Consider the following 23505-nt stretch of genomic DNA (forward strand, 5'->3'; position numbering starts at 1 on the left):
AAGGAGGAAGAGTGATTTGAAATGAAGCATTTGTTTGGGAGCTGGATTTTTGTTTTGGTTCTTTCTAAGAGAATGCTGCCTGAAACTCTTGCTTTTGAAGATGTATTCCCACGCTGAGATGCAGGGTTCCTACAGAAGAGCCTGGCTGGTGTTTTAGAGGTCGATATTTGTTGACTATTTCAGTGATGTTGCCGGTGCACGGCAGTGGTGTCTTGCAGATGAGGGCTGCAGGCATGCCCTGAGATAAATTGATTCAAAAGGTAGGCACTGCCTCTTGGCTGCTTTAATTTTCCTCCCGCTGGGTTCACTGTGCTGGTGTGATTGCAGCACACACCAGGCTGGAGTTGCCATCTTTCACTGGGTGACAAGGACAAACATTTTTGCTTTCAGAGAGACTGAAGGTTTCTCTATTGTGTGTCACTGTGTCTGGGGAGCACATAACTGCATGTCACCTGTAACAAACGCAGCATTAGAAATAAGTCTGCTGTGGGTTAAGAGCCTCTATCTGGAGGTTATGTGGCTGTTATGCTACTAAATGTCACTTTAACTTACAGAGTCTCACTCCAGCCTTATTTCTCAGTGCTTCGGTTGGTGAGCGCGTGGTTTTGTTGCTGCTCCTCATGGAGTGCATAACTCAGTGTGAGTAAAGACGCCCATCTGAAACCATAATGTACAACTACATTAAGCCCCATTAGTTAAGAGTCAGACTGGTTACAAATGAGGCTAAAATGCCCAGTTCATTGCTGCATCTGCCTCTTCTCTGTGTGTGTGTGTGTGTGTTTAATTCTTTGAACAAAGGGTGGGGAATTAAGAGACACCTCTGTGATACATTTGGTGCCATTTTGAGCCAGCCCAGATCTGGGAGAGCAATCGTATTTTAATCATCTTTGTGAGTCATCACAAAAAGTGCCAGCTCAGGTTTGATTGCTGAGATTGCATTGTTGCTGAAGTGCGAGACATGGAGTAGAACACAACGTGGTATTTAGCTGCAAGACTGTGCTCAAGATGCTGACAATTTGAAAAAGCTCGGTTTTGACTTTGTGTGCCAAACAAATTTACTGTCGGAAGAACACATTGGCCACGCGATGATGTCATTTTCGTAGAGTCACTTTACAGATGGTGCCCATGGCTCAGCAGAAGGCTGAGTACAAAGACCTCTTCAGGATTCTTCTAAGTCTCCTGGTTGGAAGAAAGCCAGTACTGATGTGATACTGAGATGCAGGTAGTGAAACTGCTCATCTCGTAAAATTCCTGCCCGAAGTCACTTGCAAATCAAAAGTGTCATTGGACTACCTAGAGAAGGTGAAAATTATCAAAGATTTGCAGATGTGTGAGAGAGGAAAAAATATCTGAGGATTCTACAGGGGCTGGAGACATGGTGCTGGACCAAACCCTTTCTTTGTGGAAGGGTCATTTGAAACTTGGAAGCACCTGGAGACTTTTGTAGAAATGAGCATTGAATAATGATGGACTGAGCTCCAGAATAACCTCTTGACTCTGGCTTCTCATGGTGTGTGGTGTGGCAGTGAAGCAGAATGAAGAGCTGGTGTGACATGAAAGGCTTTAAAAGTGGAGGATTTGGCAATTTTGAAACTGAGTTCTCACAGAGGAGTCACTCAGCTGGCAAAATGGACTACAGTCCTGAAAAATGGTGGTGGATTGTACCAGACGTGAGATGGAACTTTTCCCCCCCCCAGGTTATTGTGGTAGCCATCTAAATGCTCACTATGGTAATACAATTTTTAAACAAGAAAGCAATTATATATTTATGAATGGCAGGCACACACTGAAAAATGCCCTGGACAATCAAGAAGAATGTTGGTCATTAGTGTGATAAAAGATGTATAATAGGCTAAATCACTTAATTTCCCACACATTTCCGGATTTGGCCAGTGGGAAAGATTTCACTGAAATGATCACAAAACAGACTGAGATAATCTTGGCCAATATCCTCCTTTTTGACAAAACAGATTCTAATAATAAAATCCTGTGTTTGATCACTTATCCCAGTGAAAGGCTTTTCGTGGTCCTTCCTTTTCATGGTGTTTAATAGGCTGTAACACCACTGCCAACCAGCCCGGAGCAGTAAGGGAAGGAGAGCTTTGTGCTGGCCTTGGCAGGAGGGTCAGGGCACAGATCTGGCCAGAGTGCAGTGGCATTTGCAGGGACCAGCTGGGGGCTTTGTTAAATGTGTGGGATGGAAGTGAATGGGAGCACTGGTGTGAAGGGGGGGATCTTCACAGATATCTCTATTTAGAAGATAGTTCTTGAACAAAATGCTTATTACAGCATGGAGGGCGTTCAGATGTGGGTGAATTCCTTGTATTTCCCAAAAGGGTTCCCGGGCTGGGACTGACAGGGACTCTTGGTCCCACTGAGATACACTGAGCTCTCCAGGTGAGATGATGTGACTTGCAGGTGTGCACTGCTGAGCAGATAAATAGCTGTACATCTCTGCTTTTGGACACTGCAGCTTCTCGGGAGTTTAATCTGCTAAACCTCTTTGAAGAACTTAAATATCCAGAGCTCTGTCTAAAACTGAATTATGTCTTGTCCTGTTCATGTAGCGCAGCGTGGTGTTTTCGAGCACTCTCTGAGTCGCTGGGTTGGTTTTTTTTTTCACTGACTATTAAAGGCACCCTGTCCTACCATGTTGTTTTAAAGCTTGAGTATTCCAATTTTGTGGATATTTTAAGCAGGGATCCTTGAAATCCCTAAGAAACCAGCCTGTTTCTCTGAGTCCCAGGCATGTCTTCTGAAAACACTGTAAATGTCATAAGAAGCGATTTTACTGTACGGCTGCCCAGAGCAGACATATTGATGTTATTTAGCCTTCACTTGCCAAGCTGAGTGTTAGGATTGGGTTTTCACATGCGAGGCAGCTATCAGCTTTACAGATAGCCATATTTTCATAAGCTGCATTTGGCTGTCACACCTTCTTCTGTAGTTTCTTGATATGCAAACAAGTCTCAGTTATATATGCTCCTGGCGTATAAACTGATATCCCTGAAGAGTTCCTGATTATCCTTCCATTAACTTTTACTCTCCTCTGTCTCCCTCGGGGAGGTAACAACTAGTCGTTCCTCCATCGTGGGTTTCCAGCTGGTTACCTCCCCGCTTCCCTCCTAAATAGATTCTCTCAGTAGGGATGTACAGTCTGTGAAATTTCAGTGCCATCTAAAAGTACAGCAGGGACTGCTGAAATGGGAATTTGAAAATTTGAAATGCAAGGAGAGCATCCTGGATCTGAAGGTGCCCTCCCAAAGAACAGAATAACCATACACCACATCTAAATGCAGAGTTGTAGTGAAGCCAGGAGCAGGGGCTTTGCTGTTTGTCTGTGGTATTTCAGCTCCTGAGCTGTACTGCTGGAAGCTTTAGTGGAGGCTTGTGTGAGGCTCTGCCATTTTTACATTTTCTGGTCTAATTAGTATTGTTTCCAAACCAACATTCAGCCCCACCTCTTGGTTTCACTCAACACCACACACTTCACAACATTCCTCACTGCCATGGTTTTCCCTTTGTGGAGTTCAGATTGTTTCTTAATAGGATTCCCATACCCCATGTCCATCAAAGCTGCAGCTGGGGACATCCTAGTGCAGCATTCAGCAATGAAATCTTCACCTGTCCTTGTCCATCCTCCTGCAAACTCCTGCAACAGGAAATGTTTGTGTGAGTACAGCCTGAGTCCTCTTCCCAAAGACCCAGGTCCATGGAAGGTGCATTGCACCGGGAACCCACCCATACAGGTTTTGGCACATGCTGCTGGTTTGACCCCCAATCTCTATGATAATTTAAATTCTAAGTATTCCTAAAGTAGTCCTTGAGGCCACTCTGTGCTATCACATATTCCTACTTGGTTTATATCCAGTTGATGAAGGGCTGTGTGTATCTTCTAGTTACTGCTTTAAATTGAGCATAAAGCAGAATTCTTGTCAATATTCTTTGTTTACAGCAGGATGCTGGCTCAGCTTCTTTAGAATTATTCAAACTGAAATAATTTAGTTGAATAAATGTTTCAAGACAAGTTGCACATTTCTGGTTTTGCTATTAGCACTCTTAGAAAATTTGCAAATACCGGAGACTGGGTTTTTAAATGTGATCTCTAACCTTGTTGCTGTAAATGTTGACGTGAGCCATCAGTTGCATTTGGGGAGCAAAGATGACTCCCCTTACCCACATGAGCAGAAGCATACTTGTGGAATACTCACACTGATTTCAAGAGCTTTTTGAGGCCACAGAGCAGAATTAAGATGGCAAGAATCTGGCCCCAGCTATGAAGCGATGCCAGACCTAATTTGAGCATGTGATTCATCCGATTTCCCATGCAGAGTGGAAAGTCGAGGGTTTTCTTCAATTGCATGTGTAAATCTACAGGCTTGAGAGATTACAGGTGACATTAGGCTCTTCCTTTTGCAAATACTCTGTGTTTGCATATCTATGGATGCATAGTTTTACCAGAAACTCCCCTGTGGAGTTTAAAGTCCTATGTCTGTGTCTGTCTGTGCAGGTCTGGAGCCTGAGAAGATTAAGTAAGGGTGAGACATTTAGCCACAGGGTAACAACTCTGGTGTACATTCAAATTTTGTATCAGCCAGTTTGTTATATTATTAAAATAGTACCATTTCATAACAGTGAGAGTTGCTGCTTTTAAAACCTCACTGTTCCTCAAACATTATGCAAAATGAAGGAATGAATATAGTTTTTATATATTGGGTGCTCTCTGTAGACACAAATCAGGATTTTCACTGTTCCTGTACAGCATATTCTTTTCCAAGCACTCCAGGGGGTGTCTATGTCCCCATCTGGGCTGCCTAAACCTTAGGCAAGCTGCTGCCCTGCAACCTTGGAGGCTGGGGGGAAGAAAAACCCACGTGTGTTGTTTGGGGCTTCTCAGGGCACCAGAATAATGAGTAATTAAAGCTCTTTGCCTTCTGACGGGTCACATATCTTTTTGATCTATAGGATTTGCACCCTTGACACCATCTTTTGAGGAGCACTTCCAAAAAGTATGGAATGAATGTAGATTATGTGGGAAATATCTCAGTAGTGTGCTCACACAGCTCGAGTCAGCACAGTCTCCCACTGCTAACTGGACATGTCCTTTATGGAAATTGGCTTTGTAGCCCACATTTCAACTGCTGAAGAGTTATGAGGTCAGCAAGTGCAGTTCAGAATGTAGCTCATTTTGTGTATATCTTGGACCATGTTCACCCCTGGGTTTTATACCACAAAATTCAGTGGAATGATGCCAAGAAAAGAATTCATCTCCTAGTATTTAGAATCAGCTCCTCTGACATGAGTGTAATTTCACTGAGCTCCCTACCATAGCTCTAGGAAGGGTTCTGGTGCTGGTTCCTGAGGGTTATGATTTCTGCATGGGCACTGAGAATCACTAACAAGAGCAGGTTTTGGATGGATATTAAATCTTGTGCTTCAGGGTATGAACTATTCCCCTTATTCCCCTAACTGGGAAGCAGAAGGAGGCTGCTGTTGTGGGCAGTGTTGTGTTTCTGCCCCCTGCAGTGCTCTTGCCCTGTCTAAGATGCACCCAGTGGTGGCCAGCATGAGAGGCAGGTGGGTGAGCTGGATTGACCACAGAAAGTTCCCATGTTTCTGTGAGAGCCAATTGTCGATCCCAAAGCTGAGGCATCACATTGCTGGTGCTTTGATTGGAAGCTAAGAACTAATGTCTGCAGTCCTTTTTAATGACAGACTTCTAGCAGTGATCACAGAATTGTCTTGCAGAGTTAATTTTGGCTAATGAGCAATTAGTTAGCTCAGCAGTGACTCTCCCTTGCTCGTGTCCCCTGGGGAAGGGGTGGTCAGGGCCAAGCATGGTGCCTCCCTGGGGTGTTGAGAGCCCCAGCATGTGGGCCCAGCACCCTCACTTGCACTGCTGCTTGGGCTGCAGCTCAGATTTCTTCCTTCTGAAGCAGAGGGATTTATTTTCCAGCTACAGACTTGCAGTGTTATCCTAAATGTCAGCAGTCTCTTCTTTTTTTTTTTCCTTTTTTTTTTTTTAGATACTTAATGCAGCCAGAGAAAATCTGTCAGCCAAAGACTCCTTGCCTGCCCAAATGAAGGTTGAACTTGTATGGGCTTGAGCATATTCCAGCGTGAATGTGCTTAAATTTGGGGACAGCTACGGATGCTGCTGCTGCTTCCTGGGCTCGTGCGGGAGGCGCGGGGCTGCCTCGGGTCACGCTGCAGCAGCGGGTGGTGGGACTGGGAGCAGACACAGATGGTGCTCCAGAAGGGGAAATCCAGAAGCTCACGAGCTCATTTCTTTTAAGGAGACGTGTCCATATGTCACCCATAGAGGATGAGAGCCTGCTCATCAGTCTGGAGCACTCTGAGGCTGCTGGGATGAAATAACCTGAATCTATGTCTAAGCTGGAGCCTGATGCTGGCTGTACTGATGGAGCCCCTGTGCTCTGTCCACCTTCTCTGCCAGGGAGGGAAGTCCTGAGTGTCTGAGTGTCACCAGTGCCTCTCCTGCCCAGGGCTGAGAGGGGGGGCTTTGCTAGAGAGCCTGCATGGCTGGATCCATCACTGACAGGCTCAGCTCTGACCTCTCAGTTTTCCTGCCCACAGTCCTGCACACAGCTCCTGGAGCTGAGTTGAGGCTCGGGGATGTGAGCATCATAAATCAGGTGCTTGGCAGTCTGTCCCCTCAGCCAGGCACTGCACACCAGAGCACAGAGATGCTCCACACAAAGGATACCTTGCAGCTGGACATAAATCTCGGGGATGCCTCCAGACCCTGGCAATTGGCACAGATGTCTCTTAAATGTTTGTTCCTTATCTGGTAACTGAGCATTGCTTGAATACAGTGTTAATGAACAGTGGTGATAAATTGACACTGGTGACAGTCAGAGCTTATGCTGCTCTTCAGAATGTGTTGATGTTTTCTGAGATAAAAATGAGACCCTCTTCCATTTAATATTTTAGCAAATCTGGGGAAGAAAAGAGGTCAACAGAAATGTTGTCCCACTCAAACTGGAGCAGTGATAAGGAAGTTACTTGAATTTCTGTATTTACATATTGAGGAGGAGGGGTGCACTTACATAAATATGTGTGTCTCTATATAACTGCATTTACGTATGTAACACCCAAAATACATCATTATGCATTCATATTCACATGTGGAGTCTGTCTGAGGATGTATGTGTATGTACAAAAATATGATTTATGGGTTTTTAAACCTCCCTGATAGACTCCAGGAGACCAATTTCTAAATGCCAAGATTTTTGACTAAGAGACAGGTAGCAGTAGGTGCTAATAAATGAAAGAACTGCAAGTAAAATGTTGTGACATCCACCTCTGAACAACCTGCAGAGCGCTGGCAGAATCATCAAACCGAGCTGAGAGTAATCAGCAGGGACTGATAAAGCTGCTCTTGTAATTATTTGTTTGATATACAGCTTTCCTTCTTCCTTCTGCATAAATAGCAGGATTGCTTTGCTTAGTGTGGGAGGTTTTTTGATTCCTGTCAGGGCTTGTTCTCACCAAGATGTCGTGAGAGGAGGACTGAGATCTGCATTTTTGTTTTATTTACGGGCTTTCCATTGTAATTCTGACAGCATGAGGTGGAGACAGCGTTCATTTAGCTGGGGAGAGGCGTCCTCGCTCCTGCAAAGCTGTCGGTGTTGCGGGGGCCAGACTCTGCCATGCTGCTTTCAAGGCTCTCTGATTCCTCCAGGTTTGGCCTGGAGGAAGCTGTTCCTGGGAGGAGGCGGCTGCTGAGGCCTGAGGGCGGTCGCGATGTTGCGCTCGTGTATTTGGATATTAAATACAATTCCCACAGCAGCTTTCTTGTTTTCAAGTGTGAGTTTGATGATGCCACAGCCCAGGCTGCCCAACGAAACCACACAGCCCTGCAGTTTGACAAGTGTTTGTTATCCTTAAATAACTTCCTCTCCTCACCACTTCCACTACTGAAGCAAGAAAATCCAAGCATTGACTGATTTCCAGGCAGTCACAGTGGTGGCCCGTCAGCGACAACTGAACTGAGCCAAAACGCTCCTGTTGATGTCAGTGGTTTCTGGGAATGCTGCCTGCATGGTTTTGTTCCGGGATTTCCCTCTCTGTCCATGCCTGGTTGAGCTCTGACTTCACTCAGGGCAAAGTTTGCAATTTTGTGTTTAACAAAAGGTGCAGTAATTCATTCCCACCCTAAGCACTCTCATGTTCCTTTTCCCATTTGTGTTCTATTTAGCCTCTTTTTTTCCTTAAAAAAGGGAGGGAAAGGATAGAGGATATTTCCTTAGCAGAAAAAGAAAGGATAACTTTTACTCTGAAAAAAAAAACAAACCTGTACACCAGAATAGTTTTTATATTGTCCAAGGGTTTTGCCAGGATAACAGGAACTCAGGAGGAAGAGGAGGCGTACAGGCAGAGAGAAGCACATTAGAGCAGAAAATAGATTTCCTAGCCTAAAGAGAGAAATCCAGACTGCTGCCTTTGGCATGCATTTGAATATTGTCAAGGGCATCTGGAATATAGCTGTTCTCCTAATAATTCTAAATTTCTGCTAATGATGAGGCACAGATTTGCCACCGGCCGTGTCTGCCACGTGCACACACAGCACTGGGAAAGGGTCTGAGACATCAGAGGCTGCTCTGCTCTCCTGGCAGGGTCAGCACCAACTCCCTGTTACTCAGGAGAAATACTTCAGACTTGAACCAGATTAATGAAAATAGAAATTGCTCTGAGACTAAGAAAAAAGCTTTACACCCATTGCAGTGTTGTGGGGGGTTGTTCTTGAGCGATTACAGCTCATCCTTTCAATGCCTTCTGATTCCAGGCAATGATGGCATTTTCAGATAAATAACGTGTTCATGGCTCTGCTTGTTATTGAAGGGCTTTTATTATTGCTGATGTTACATGAAAAAGAAAGTTATTAAAAAAATGTGGCACTAACAAATTGAAGCCCCCAGGGAACTGTTGCCTGAATGGGATTTTGATTGGAGTTCAATTTAATTGGCCATAAATCTTCTCTTTTCTGATTTACATTCTACTTCAGACCAGTCTACCAAACTCATGATAATCAGGTTTTCATTTTTCTCTATTGAGCAGAATACTCTGACATGAGCATAAACAGAAATATTCCTTCAGCAAGGTGACCTTGTTCTTGCTTGCACCGTGCTGGTAATTGATTTAATGCCTCCTTACCTATAAATTGAACCTCTTTCTGAGGCATGTCCATCAGATTTTGAGGTAATTGGTTAGCATGGTTGTTTTCCTGACTGCAAGATATTTCTCATAAACCTCTAGTACAAGATCATTTTACCTCTAGGATCATTTTACCGACGTGATGGAATAAATTCATCAGGCAAACGTACACTGGCTCTGCTGCAGCTTTGAATGCACCTATATGCCTTTCTTGGAGAATTACAAAAGATCTTGTTCTAGCCTGGAGTAAATCTGTGAAGTTGTAGAGCCCAGTAATTTCTGTGGAGTTCAATTTTGCAGAAGAAAAAGAGGAAAAGTTTTCCAGGCACCCTGAGGCTCCTGGCCCACATCCCCTTCTCTGTTGTGTTGTGCACCGCAACACATCATAGAGCTGTCCTCTCCACTCAGCTCCCCTTCCTCTACCCAAGGTTGCTTTTTATGGTTGCTGCTTTAGATTTGTGAGTTTTCCTTCCCCTCCTCTCAAAGAAGGCTCCACTGGGTGAACTCTTTAGGGAACTGATATGTGTGGGCAGATGAGTCAGAGGTGAGAACCAGGTGGGATCAAAGGAAACAGAATTGTCATCTAATTCTGATTAGATATCCAAAGCCATAAATTCACTTGCTGCTCTTGCAATCTCATGCATGGGAATCTCAATAAAGTCCTCAGCTGCTGCAAGGAGTGGGTAGGAAAGGGAGGGAACTCCTTTTTTTTTTGAGATGTAATCATTATTATTGAGGTTGCAGAATATTGTAGTTAAATGTTTTTCCCCACTGTTCTTATCCCTTGTGCTTCCTTTGTGTTTCTAACTCATGTAGATACTTCATTGTATTGCTCATTTAACCATTTCCAACAGTACTGGGATTGACAGGTTGAGTTTTCAGCAATCTCACAACTTCATAGACTGTAAATTGAATGTTTTAGGACCTGGTGAAAAGGTGATAAGAAAGTTACATCTGCTACCAGTTTCCTAATTACATCAGCATCAAATACATTGAGCTTGTTAATGCCAGGTACTCTCACTGAAAATACGTTTATAACCATGGCCTTGGCAACTGGAAGCAATTACTTTGCAGTGGTTTTCCTTTTGTATTCTGAAACATCAGAATTCTTTTCTCCTCTTTCCTCTGCTTCCCTCCCTACAAAAGAAGCAGAGAAAAATCTGAATTTTAACTTGTTATGATTATGTTCTGAATTTTTTTGTCAGCAAAGATGAATAGCTGGAAAATTACTGAAAGTAATGTAAAGAAAAATGAGCATCTGTTACTGAAGTTTCTGCTGAGCTCAGTGGTATTTAGGGCTTGTGTGACAGCAGTGGGCAGGTACTGAGGCTGATGAGATAGTGTGTCTTGTGCTGTCCTGACAGGGACTGTGGACAGGGTTTGTGTCCCATGTAATGATGGCTGGGTAGTAGACCTGGTTACTAAAATTGGTCAAGATGTTTTTTCCAAAATGTTTTATTGGGAGCCATCTTCCTTTAGCTATGGTTTTTGTGATTGTTTGATCAGAAAAGACTTTTTCAGGATTGAGATGGGATGGGAGATGTCTCCTATCTTGATTCCCGGCTCCCTCTGGATTAGGTGTGTTTGTTAAAGTCTGTGCCTTGCCAAATTAATGCTTGACCTTGGGTCTCCCATACCCTTGGTTTGTCCCCTGCCCCTGCTCCCTGAATGCTGGCTTGCTTGAGTGACACTGGACCCTCCCTCATGGCACAGATGGGTACCCCAGCCTCCACACCTTCCCTTACCACCCTCTCTTCCTCCTGTAATTTTGCTGGGAGATTGTCAAGATCTTGTGCCTTTCATCCCTGAAGTGGGAAGGCTTTTATTTATTTGGTTAATCCGAAAGTTGAGTGGGTGGGAAGATAAGTCGGCAGCCCCACTCCTTTCGTCACATGTTACCAGCTCTTTTTTCCCCTTGAGAGAGGCAGAGCAGATGGAAGGCAGAGATGAAATGGAGATCAAAAGTAAACAGTGTGATTAAGTTTTTGATAAAGGATAAAACACTTATCACATCAAAGGCACTGAAAACCACATTAAATGTTTCCTGAACATTTCGTGTCCACGTAAGCATTAACTGCACTTGCCATGGGGACGCTTGTAACAGCAAGTGGTGGAGCTGGGGGATGCTGGTGGGTATGTACCCTCGTGGCTGTGCTGCAGGTCACCTGCCTGGCCCAGAAAGCAGCCTGCAGCCATCCTCTGGCTCCTTGAACCTCTCTTGCCACAGATCAGTGGGCCCATGTTATGTGCATGCTTAGGACTTCTGTAAGCCTCCTCAGTCTTCCAGGTTTCACTGGTCTTCCAGAGGTTTCAAGGCACTTGCAGAGGTAGATAGGTGCGGAGTTAATGGTTAGCTTTTCTCCCAAGCATTGGTGATCCTTCGGTTGCATGCTTTAGCTCAGTGAATCAAGTCCTGAAATATTTTTGTGTAAGCAGCATAATTTGTGGTGAGAAGTGTCTATGCCTCTTTTCAACACTGTGTGGAAATACTGAGCGGTGCTGGCCAGTGGAGAAAGATGAAAAGGTGTATATTGCCATTATTTTTAAATGGTGGTGCTGATTGCTCTGGGCCACTGCTGGTGGACATAACATTTTGGTAAAATTAATACAAAATGTTACCAGCCCAGCAGCATTTGGTGTTCCTTTTTCCAGGTAGTGCTGAGTCCAATCTGCTTTTGTTTCCTATTTATCACCTTGTTTTTCTGTAGGCAAGGAAGGAGGCACATGCCCTGCCTTCTGCCACATTGGAGGTTCTGTGTAACAGAGACCAGTCCCAGAAACAGTCTGCCCCTGGATTTTCTTTTTGGTTTTTTGAACCAATGCAGAAACATTTTCCTATCTCCAGGTCTCAGCCCTTCAGAGCACAGAGGTAGTTTAAATGCCATGTGGGTGCAGCCACCTGTATCATCAGTCATTATGCATGTTGGGGGTGGAAGTTTGCCCTTCACTAACATCTCACCAGCAGCACTTCCTCCAGAGCACCATTTATCAATTGAAATTGGCATCTGATTTGCTTCTGAAATGAGAGGAACAGCAAAACATTGTGTGTTGAATTGGTTGAAAGTTCATGGAAGCAGCTGCTGAATGTTCACATGCTTAAATCTCATTGACTTCAGGTTAAGTCCAAGAGGTTTTCAAGTGAGGTTTTGAGTCATTTTTACCACATTTGAGCTGTTGTTTCCAGGAAATGTGGAAAAAACTTTTTATGCCAAGATGGACTTCTTTACAAATATTTAATAATCTGGACTCATTTTTTACTTGCCAGGGTTTATATTAAAAAGCTCAGAAATGGGGCAATACTATGAATGGAAATATGCTAGAATCACAGAGAAGCTAATCAGAAGGGACCTCTTGCGGTCATTAGTCCAAGCTCCCGCTTGAAGCAGGGCTTGAAGTTTGCTCAGTGTCTTGTCCAGTTGAGTTTTGAAATTCTCCCAGGATGGCAATTGAACATCCTTTCCAGCTCCCTCTTCCAATTTCACACAGTGCACAGGGGATGATTCTTGCTCAGCTGTAATTTCTCTGCTGCAGCCTGGGAGTGCTGCCTGACATTCTGTCACTGTGCTCTTCGGGGAAGGGTCTGCCTCTGTCTGTGGTGCCTGCCTTTTCCATCATCCAAAGAGTTCAATAAGACAAATCTCCTTGGTTGTTTACTTGTTTGTTTTCCTCTCAGTGCTTCCCTTGTTTCTGTGTTCTGTGAGCAGAACCTTGTCTGTGTATTTGGGACCTTTCAAAGAAAGATCTTGTTTCTATTTAGTACTCTTGAAAAGAGAACTTTGGAAATGTATGAACAGAAAAAGAAGTTAGGTGGTGCAAGCAGAGAAGTCCCTGTCCCAAATTCATGTCTGCCAAGTGCTAATGCTAGTTATTTTCAAGCTTAGTAGTGCAAGAGGCTTTTATCCTTTGTACAGCTGGCCTCATCCTGCTGTGAACGTCACAGTATCAGTAAAAGCAAGCAAAAAGACATCTGTTAAAACCTTCAAGTCTTCTTTGGTGGCAAGTAAGGTGGCAATCATGCACCAGCTCAGATATGACACAGGCCTTGCCTGAAAACTTGAGGTTAGACCAGGAACTGCGTAATAAAAAAGTCAAATTTAATTTCTTGACAATACCCAAGACAGATATCCCAGTGACAGTTGTACAGCTGTTTTATTTCCTTTTAAAAAATGTAACTTTTTCTTAAAAAGCTTTACCTTGTATTTCAGCAAGATTTCTAATTTAATAAGATGCAAAAGTTCAGGCAATATCCTGTTTAGATGGTTTCTATTTGATAATAAAAATGGCATTGACAGTGAGGGATTGCACCGAATAAATCATTACTTGTGTGTTCTGTTTTATGCTGCAGCCAGGATATGTCCTGTAAGTTCACAGCTGTTTTAACTTTTTCTTTTCCTCATCTAGACAGCTGTATGTCCATGAGATTTATTTCTTGATCTGTGTGGACATGAAATCCTTCTTGGGATTATTGCCATAGAAACAAGCCATAACATAGAGCGTGTTAGAAGTAACAAATGGGATTTGGCAGTCCTTCCCATTTACTACACAGAGTCTGAGCTATGTAGTACAAAAAGCAGCAATTACTTGCTCTCAGAGCTTTATTAACAGGCACATCTGCACATTCATTAAAACTAGATGCTTCAACTTCCATCCTGGCTGGGATGGCATTTACATATTCTGGTCTTTAAACTAAAATCCAGCATCTAGTTTATTTTCCAGTCAAGGTAGGAATGGTCAGGCTTGACTTTTTGGTTGCTTTTGTTGGTTGCAAATCCCAGAGGCAGCCCATGTGAGCCTTCCAGAAGTAGATAAGTGATCGAACTGCTGGCTCCAGGGAACGGTCCCTCTTTTGAAGGATGAAGTCACCCAAGTTTTGCTTGTAAAGCCTGATCTCCCACGGAGCTGGGACTCAGCTCCCAGCCTCTCCCAGGGCTTCCCACCCTGCCTGGCTTATGGGAATGATTCCCTTCTCAGTGGCCCAGGGTGGCTCCGAGCTGGTGAGGTGCAGCAGCCTGAGCTGGGGGAGTAGATGGGTTGTGCCAGGCAGGGAAGGGTTTTTTGCAGGAGTGAGCACAACAAGCTGTACCTGGAGCTGAAGCTGAGCTGGCTGTCTGGGTCACAGCACAGCTGCGGATACACGAGGGAGAAAGGCAAACTCCAAATTCTAAGCCAAATCCATGGGTCAGCTTTTGAAATTGTATGGGATAGTAGAGGCAGAAAAGCAGAGGGAACAGAATAGAGAAAAGGGCAGAGAAATATATTAAAACCCGGGGTGTGTCTGCTGGCGGTGTGTGCCCGAGCCCCGGCACTGCTGTCCCCATGGCCCTGTGCCTTCTGCTGTGGGAGGTCCATGCTGGCTCAGCAGGGCACAGGGTGCAGATCTTGCTTGGCTCTGGTGCTCTTCTCTTATCTCTTTCCTATCCTCCCTTTTATGAGGTAAAATCTGACATGGAAACAAATAGGTCACGGAGGGGTCCCTTTCTCTGGATGATGCATTTGCAGACCTGGAAGGGAGCACACACTGTTCTTTTCCCTGACCATATCCTGTAATGCTGTCTCTAGCTGAGAGAGGAACAGCTTCCAGGGGGGATTTCAGAGGCAGCTGGAGATGCTTTAAAGCTTTCAGGGAAAAATCTCTCATCCCTCTACAGCAATACAAAAACAAAACAACTTTGCTCAACAGGGGGAGCATTCAAAGCTGATTGTAAACCATGAAATCAAGATGAAACCTAGAATGCAACCTGAAAAACCCAGAGAACTGAAATATAGGGAGCTTGAAATTGGGCTGTGTGCTCAGTCTGCCTGGCCTCCTTTTCAGAAGTGCTGAGAACTTGCAACTCCAGTGAAGGCGATGAGTGCTCAGGATCTCTTTGAAACATTTATTTAGTACCTAAGTATAGATCTAGGACTGACTAACTTCAGGCTCCAAAAATAGGTCAGGTGTCTGTCTTCTCACTCTTCCTCATTTCTCTTTTCCTTGCTATTTAATCTCTTCATCAGCTCCCACATTCTCTGTTTCCTCCAACTTCCTTAACTTTTCCATCCTCCCCCAGTTGACTTCTGCTCCTGTTTCTATCTCCTTACTCACTCTGACACCTCTGCTGTCCTGTGGGACCCATTCTCCAAGGTCCATCCCAAGCAAGCTCCAGGTGGCACCCCTTTTCTCTCCCTCTCACCCTAAATTCTCCCCGTCTTATTCTCAGGAGGGCAGAGGTTCAAACAAGCTGCTTCATCCTGTACAGGAACCTGCTGAATTCCAGTCCCGAGTATCTCTCCTCTCCTGCATGTGCCTGACCAGAGATGGCAGTGAAAAGGGAATCATCACAGACACTTTTGACTGGGGGGGAGCCCAAAGTAGCTGCCATCACTTTCTGGCCCAAAAGCATAAATCAAAATGTCCCATTTTCTGTGTTCTGCCAGTGCCAGCAATGAGAGAGACGTGAAGGTTATCAAGAAGGGATCATGTTAATTTTGTGAACAGGAAGCTCTCGCTAGTGGCTGTGTTGTTCAAGTCAGCCAGAGGACAGATGTGGCTGTGGATCTGATGGATCTTGTCCTTGTCTCTGTTGCAGGAAGGCATGCCCCAAACGCTGAGTTCTACCAGTATGTTTACCCCATGTGGCTTCAGCCCTCATCTACATACTTCGAAAGAAGGTGAACAAGGAGGACTGATCTTCCAGGATGGAAACCTTACCTCAGCATCTCTGGATGCTCTAATCCAGCATCTGATACCTACCACTGATTACTACCCTGAAGTAAGCAATTCACAGTATAATAAATGGTTTAATTTTGATGAATTGGGGCAGCACTTTATGCAAAAGTGCAAATGTGTTAAATTTTGAATTAAGAGGGCTAATTTAAAACCTGCATACAATTAAAGCTTGGTAAATTGATGCATTACTTTAAATGCTGTTTCACTGCTCTATAATTGTTCCCATGAAAAAGCAGATCCCAAAGATGATACTGCCTTTAAATAAGAGAATGAGGTAGGGGGGATGTCATGGTGATGAATTAGTGATGTAGCAGTTGGAGCACTTCAAAAATAGCAGTGCTTCCCAGAGAGGTTTAGAGGAAACCTGAAGCAAAAAACTCCCAAGTCTGAACTGGCATTAAATTAGCTGAATTTCAGTGGCTGCTGAAGTCATCCAGGTTTGCCTGTATGTACAGAGCATTCCCTTGATGACAACAGAGATGCTTCTTCTGGTGGGTTTATAATTTACGTGGGGTTGTATTCACAACTGTGCAGTCACTGGACAGCATAGTCTAGATGCTGGTCCTTGCTCCATCAGTGGAAATTAAGTGTTTCCTTACCAAGAGTGTGAGGATCTAAACTGGAAGCAGGTTTATGGTCCTGCAGTCTATTGACTTCACTGGATTTTGCACATCCTCAGTGGAATTCAGACAGAGTTTCACTGGAAGACTTTTAAGTGCTAATATATCTCCATGGCTTGTATTTCAAAGCACAGAGGAGCGTTGACTTCTGGGTACTTTAGGAGACTGGGAAAGTTATCAATGCAGAGCAGGCAGCATGTTTTAAATTACCTGGAGCTCAGTTTCTGATCAGCTAAAAATAAATAATAAAGAAGCATCTCAATTAAAAAAAAGAGAAACAGAAAGGCAATAAAAATAGGTAATGGATAGATCAGGCTGTGAGATTTTTATTAGGCAATGTGTGATATGCAATATTATACCTGCTGCTCAGGAGCATGGCTAGGGCTGGGGGAAAGGAGATAATCCAGGTGCAAGGAGGGGTCAGGATGCAGACAACTGAGACTTCATGCATGTATTTTAAATTCACTGCTGGAATAATTTCAATAATCCAAGGATTTATCCAGCAGACCTGCTTCCCACAGCTTCACAGATGTGGAACTGCACATGATATGACTTGGCTGATAGAAATGAAATTTGGGGAGTTAATAGAATAAATGCAATATTGCTTAAAATAGACTGGGTGAGATTTGCAGTGCAATAGCAAGATGTGGCTGACACGGGAATGTCTGCAGCTGACAACCCAGCACAACACAGAGATTCCTGCCCATTTGGCTTTACCGTCTCCAGCATCCCGGCTGGGCTGTCTCCTGTACCTGGGCTTGCTCCTGCACACTGGCTTCACTGGATGTTTGCCCAGGGTTTAGGCAACCAAGGGCTGGAAGAGGATGCTGTGGAGGAAGGAGATGCTGCTGCCTCCTGCACCCAGTGTAACCAGTTCCATACTCAGGGTCAGGAATTGTTAGGTCTTTTAGGTAAAAAGGACTTGCCAAGTAAAAATGAAAAAATTGTGAAGTTCAGGGCTTTTACAGTCAGTATTACCCACTGTGTGGCTGCTTACAGTAGGTCTACTTGTCTTTCTCCTGCAGAAAGCCTATATCTTTACATTCCTGCTGAGTTCCAGACTCTTCATCGAACCCCATGAGCTTTTGTCCCGAGTTTGTCACAAGTGCATTGAGCAGCAGCGGCTGGATGACCCCGTGCTGGACAAGGTTAGTTTATCCTTAGAGCAGGAAAATGTAAGGTATTTTCAATGGGGAGAGGGTTCTGGGCCTCTGGTGTGTGTCCCTTGCCTCTCTTTAGATTGAATGAAGCTTTCTCATAAAGGATTTGCCACTGAGATCCTGACATTGAGGTATCCTGGTATCCGTGTCTGAGAGCAATGCTTCAGGCAGTAGTCGCTTCAAATCTTCTTCTAATTTTCCCTTTCCCCCTGTCTCAGTCTTCCCAGGTGACTTTCCTTCTTAACTTCTTTAAGGCTCTGATGAAGCCTGCAGGATGCAAGGAGGTAGGACGTAACCCTCACACACTGTCAAGTGCAGATGTCCACACACCACTCTCTCTCCCATTTTTACTTAATGTCTCTCTGCCCCTTTGCTTTCTTGCTCCCAGTACAGTAATATTTCCTTGTGGTCTTCCCTGTCACTTAGAGCACCAGGTAACAGGGGGCAGGTACCCACCACCCTCCTGCCCTCTGTTCTGCTGAGTCGCACCAATGGAGCACTGGGAATGGGCAGGAGCAGCAGTGGGGCCCTGACAGGTGAACAGAATGAGAAAATCCAAGCTGTTCCTGCCTTGGCACTCCTTCCCTTTTGCCCCAGGGACTGTGCAGACTGAGACAGTGTATAGCAACACGTGTGCATCCACTGGCGGTGCCACAGACGGTGCAGTGGTGATGGATCCCACTGGATCCTGTTCAGTGCTGGATTCTGTCCAAGGTCTCCTTGCTGCATTGATGGACACTTATTCAGTACATTATCTGGAGCAGAAGATGCACCTTCAGAGCAGTGGAGGGGGAAAGAATGTGAATTTGTTGCAACTTTCCAGAAACCCCAAAATTCTGAAATGGTTCTCAGGATCAGCCCTTCCAGCTTTGAAACAGTGAGTTTAGCATCAAATACTGAGTCACCAACATCTGAATGTGTGCTTGTTTTTGCACAGGCAACTGGTTTCATGAGTAACAGGAGCTCTGCCTTCACTGTGGTGAGCCATTCTCCAGAATGCTCAGCAATCCCAGACTTGGGTTACCCATACAGTCAGTGTTAATAGAAATATCTGTATGGAGTGAACCATGCAGAACAAGTTTTCTAAGGTGTGAGGTTCTGGTCTCCAGTTCTATGAAAGATACAAGTTTGGGAGGATTAAAATGTGAGTGCTGCAAAGTTTTGCTGCTCATTAAACTTCCAAGAAATGAGGAACACTGTCTTATTATGAAGATTTCTTATCTGCCTGAAGTGCATCTGGGTTTTGTAGCAACACAGGGTTGGTGGGAGCACAGCTGATTTTGTGTTCCGGAGAGTGGGGCTGATTTTGAGACTTTGTACACAAGCAACCTCCCATCCCATGTCCTGTGACTTGCACAAAGTCCTCTCCATCAATTCGTAATGCAGTTTACACAGCTGGAGCAAATGTCTCCCCAGACCTTTGTAGTTTCCAATAAAGCTTTCCCTTTAGCAGCCACCTGCTGGTCTTTGAGCCTGAGCTTAATGCTAGCTGACAGCAGTTATTTTTAGAGATGTGGTTCATTGAAACCTGTTGTTGGTGGAAAGCTGAAATATGCATTTTAACCACCTTGGTTGAAAAACAAAGAGCTGGGGAGCTTAAGAGTATAATTTTTCCTGATTACAGGGTACACTTCAGCTGCAGTACGTGGGATGCAGAAGGCTGTTTGTTTCGGTCTGTGTTTTCTGTAAATAAAAACGCAGTTTGTTGTTTAACACCATTTCCTTTTCACATAATGGAGGATGAAAGCTTTGGGAGCAGCCGCACTGGCTGTCTTTTGAGAACACTAACGCACCAACTGTGCCATTCCCCGCATTTCCCTCCTTGCCCCATCCTGTCTATTCCCACTGCCACGTCCTCAGATACACCTACACCAGAAGTGGGCATCAGCTGTGTGCTGTGTGAGTGAGTGTCCTTGTCCCATCATGACCTTGAGCTCATGTGGGAAGAGAGCAACATTATCAGCAGCCCAGGTAAAATTGCAAAAATGCTGCTGTTTTGTCCATCTTTTCTTCATTGTGCATCTGCCGCTGGTCACTAAGCAGTTTTTTTGGTACAGCCAGAAAGCAAAGGAGCAAAAAACCTCTTTGTTGGTCAAGAAATGCATTCCAGTTTTTCAGAGAAGGATGAAAATATAGAAGAGTTGAAAGTACAAAAGGGAAGAACAAATTATTTGAATCATCAAAAAAAGGCCAGATGTTTTTAAAAAAGGTATAAAGCTTGCACCAACAAAATATTCATCCAACCATAAACAGGCCAATTGCATGTGCAGAATACTTAAATCTGCATGTAAAACAGGCAGTTGTGCATGCACCTAAGTTCTGGTATATTTTGCATGCCAAAACATATTATTTGTGCACCACTCTCTTTGTATGCATGTGTGCAGGTTTTGCAGGTGCAACGTAAATGCCTTCTTTGAAAACCTGGCCCCACGTTCAGTGACACACACAGTGAGAGACTTTAGTGAGTAAATATGTTTCAGTCCCTCATTCAACGATTTTCATTTCAGGCTCGAATCAGAAAATTTGGACCCAAAATCTTACAGTTGCTAACAGAGTGGACAGAGACATTCCCGTATGACTTTCAGGAAGAGCGGATGATTGGCCACCTGAAAGACATGATTCACAGGATAGCCCCATGTGATGAGGTGAGGATGCCTGACTTGGGATGTTCTGCTGATATGTTGTTTTTCCCACTTGGTTCCTCCTTTTCCTTCTTTTCCTCCTTTTCCCACATTCTGTTCCTGGCTACTCTTGAGTTTCGCTCTCCAAAAATGGTGAAAACCTGTAGTAGCTTCCCTGAAAGCCTCATCTCTCTTTAGGTGCTCCTGGGACAGTGACATGGGGAGACACCAGAGTGAGCATTGGAATTTATCTCCTGCACACTGAATTTTCCATTTTACAGAAGGAATATATGAAGGCATAGCATAGACTGAATGTGCTGGTGACAATTCAAATAGCAGCAGGGCTTTGATCTCCCAAGTTAGAATCATAGAATCACAGACTAGTTTGGGTTGGAAGGGACCTTAAAGACCATCTTGTTCCACATCCCTGCCATGGGCAGAGACACCTTCCACTAGACCAGGTTGCTCCAAGCCCTGTCCAACCTGGCCTTGAACACTTCCAAGGGTGGGGCATCCACAGCTTCTCTGGATCCAAGTTCTTACATTTAAAGATAATACTAATACATGTAGCTTGTCTGGGAGCATGGAAGTGGCAGAAGACAGCAGTGCGTGGCCTGCTGAGCACAAACTCAGGCTAGATGTCTGTATGATCCTGGTGGTCAAATATGTGAGCTCTGTGTGTGGCACAGTGGGTCACAGTGAATGGAGCCTCTGGGAGACCTGCTTGCAAATTCAGGTGGGTGAACCCCATAAATTAATTTGGAAACATTAAAAAGACCACAAAGTTCATGAAAGTAATAAGCAAATAGTAGAGAGTCTCTAATTACTTCTAGGTTAACCATGGGATGTGGAAGAATTCAGTTCCACTGGCTACATCAAGGCCTGGCCTCAAGTCACAGAGGGGTGCAGTCCAGTAGGACAGCAAGAACATACCCATGAGGATGAGAGAGAGAAGGGTGGAGAGATGACAGAAGGAATTAGCAGGGCTGCAGCACAACAAGAATGAAATTGGGCTCTCCTATGCACGTGAAATATGTCATAAATGGGAACAGCTGCTCTTGGGCTGGGCTGGCATCATGTCTGGTACTTTCAGGGAGCTTTAGGCTGCCATGGATTGACTGGCTGGGCTGGACAGCCCATGGGAGAGAAGGGGCAGGAAGGGGAAGCTGTGGGACACAGTGGTGGAGGTGAAGGCAACAAAAAAACTCAGAAAGAGCCAAAGTGGCTTTAGTTCCATTAATGAGAGCAGTAAAATTCCCTCAAGGGAAAGAGGCAATGGACTTGTTCCTGGCCAGCCACCACAAAAGATGCCTTGCAGCCCTTCAGCATCAGAAGTGAGGGAACCCTATACAGACCCACCAAAATCGTGTCCTCAGGAAAGAAGGAACCAGCCCAGAGGGCGGAGAACAGGAACTTAGTGTGTGCTCTTTAACAGCAGTAGCTGCCGTGCTGAAGAATCATAAATGCTATAAATCAACTTTCTGCATGCAAAGCGGTGGTTTATTTGCCTAACCTGAACAAGCACTGCACACCTTTGCTCTGGAGCCTGCACAGCTGTGTACAAATGCTTGTGGGTGCCCTGGGGGGCCTCAGACTACATTAGTTTCAAATCACTGTTTTTCAGATATTACTAGGCACTGTAATTGCAAGTGATTATGCCTGAGCAAAATCAATAATTAATTTAAGAAACAGCTCATATCCTCCAGATGCAAATTTCCTTTTTTAAGGGACAGCACAGAAGAGTGATGGTGGCTGTTAGTTTTTTGGAAGAAAGTTGTTCTCACTGTGAACCACAGAAATTAAAGACTGAAAGATTTGTGATGTCATCCAGTCCATGTAGGTCAGTGCAGGATTCTCCCCTGCAGTGTCTGTTCCTATCCTTTGCAGAGTCCACTTTCTAAAGGCTGAGATGTGCTTAGAAAGGTGTCCATGCTGAGAAGCATTTCTTAGTAAGTGCTGTGATTTGCATTTAGAGTTAGAAATTTTAATTAAAATTTGAGCTCCTAAGCCACCTGCTGAGGCCTGCTGTCTTCAGAGGAACTTTCCTAGTTAAGAACGAAACATTTTCTTTAAATATTAAACAGTAGTGTGCTTCTTTTGACTGTTAATGTGGCAGTGAAGTGAAATTGGTTGATAAAGTCCAGCATGCAGCCCCTGTATGGTGGGGGGTCACTTTGTGGCAAGATAATTACCAGCATGTTGAAGGTAATGAACAATGTTGTTTTCAGTTAGTGGATGTAGTTCAAAGAAGGCAGGAAGTTATTTTTGAAGGGCAAAAGCAGGATTTTATGTTTTTTTATTTCTCCCCCAATGTGCACAGAAAAGATTTCTAGGCAAGGTGCACCCAACCGATTTCCAGTGAGTCTCTTCAAGAGCTCTGATTTCTGTGTAATTGTTTGTTTCCTTTAAGTGTCTCTCTTTTTCATTCTTTATTAGGTGGTTGGCCTACCTGAGTCTTTGTTTACTGTTGTCTGTATCTATTTTTTGTGCCATATGCCCTACCAAATGAGGTGAAACTCGATCTCTTGATAAAGATTTATTGAAAGACTGGCTAATATGCATGTCTTTCAAGCAATTTTATGCAGCTTTGTGGCTTTTCATCCAAACTATGAAGAATTTGATACTGCACAGACATGGCAGGTCCAAGATTTCTCATGCAAACTCCTTTTAGAAAGAGGAGCTGGGTTTCCAACTAAGTCTTTTAGCCAGATGTTTTATATTCATTAGAAGGCCTAGCTTTCAGTGCTGTCCCCCCAGCCCCAAAAAACTGAGTTCCCTGTTTACAAAATAAGTTCACAAAATACTGAATATTTGAGTTTTTACTAAAAAATAACTGTGTTCAGAGAGCTTCATAGGCTGTGCTGTGATTTGCAAACACACCTGAATGTTAAACAGAGAAATATTTACATGGTGGTCAGTAGTTTGGGTCCAGAACAGTCTTTGTAAATCAAAAGTGTGACCATCTGTTGACACGAGGATTTACATGAAGAAGGCCTTCCTTGGAGCTAATATACATCAGTAACAGATAAAAACTGAAAGAGTGGGGTTTTCTTTTCCTCACTCAATTTTCACTCCACCTGTGGGATTTGATTCCAAATACATTGTGTGTTGTCATTCTCCAAGACAAGTCTCTCCTGCCTTCTGGGTACTGGCTTCATGTCAGACTTAACAGCTCTGTTTTACAAAAAAAAAAGCCTGACTGCATCCTGCTTACCTGG

At 44.2% G+C, this 23505-nt stretch overlaps 1 protein-coding gene across 7 annotated transcripts in view; it reads left to right on the top strand.

Moving 5' to 3' along the window:
• The window catches only part of RASGEF1C (RasGEF domain family member 1C), a 78775-nt gene that overhangs the window by 29741 nt on the left and 25529 nt on the right, over positions 1 to 23505 (top strand). For 5 of the 7 annotated variants that reach the window (XM_032124710.1, XM_032124715.1, XM_032124712.1 and 2 more), the window contains 4 exons: positions 15747 to 15929; positions 17532 to 17654; positions 17885 to 17950; positions 20174 to 20311. In XM_032124710.1, the coding sequence (XP_031980601.1) occupies positions 15747 to 15929; positions 17532 to 17654; positions 17885 to 17950; positions 20174 to 20311 (510 nt within the window). The remainder of the gene's footprint in view (positions 1 to 15746; positions 15930 to 17531; positions 17655 to 17884; positions 17951 to 20173; positions 20312 to 23505) is intronic. The other 2 variants (XM_032124714.1, XM_032124709.1) reach the window with 1 other exon arrangement.

This window comes from Corvus moneduloides, chromosome 15, assembly GCF_009650955.1.
Source record: "Corvus moneduloides isolate bCorMon1 chromosome 15, bCorMon1.pri, whole genome shotgun sequence".
Lineage (NCBI taxonomy): Eukaryota > Metazoa > Chordata > Aves > Passeriformes > Corvidae > Corvus > Corvus moneduloides.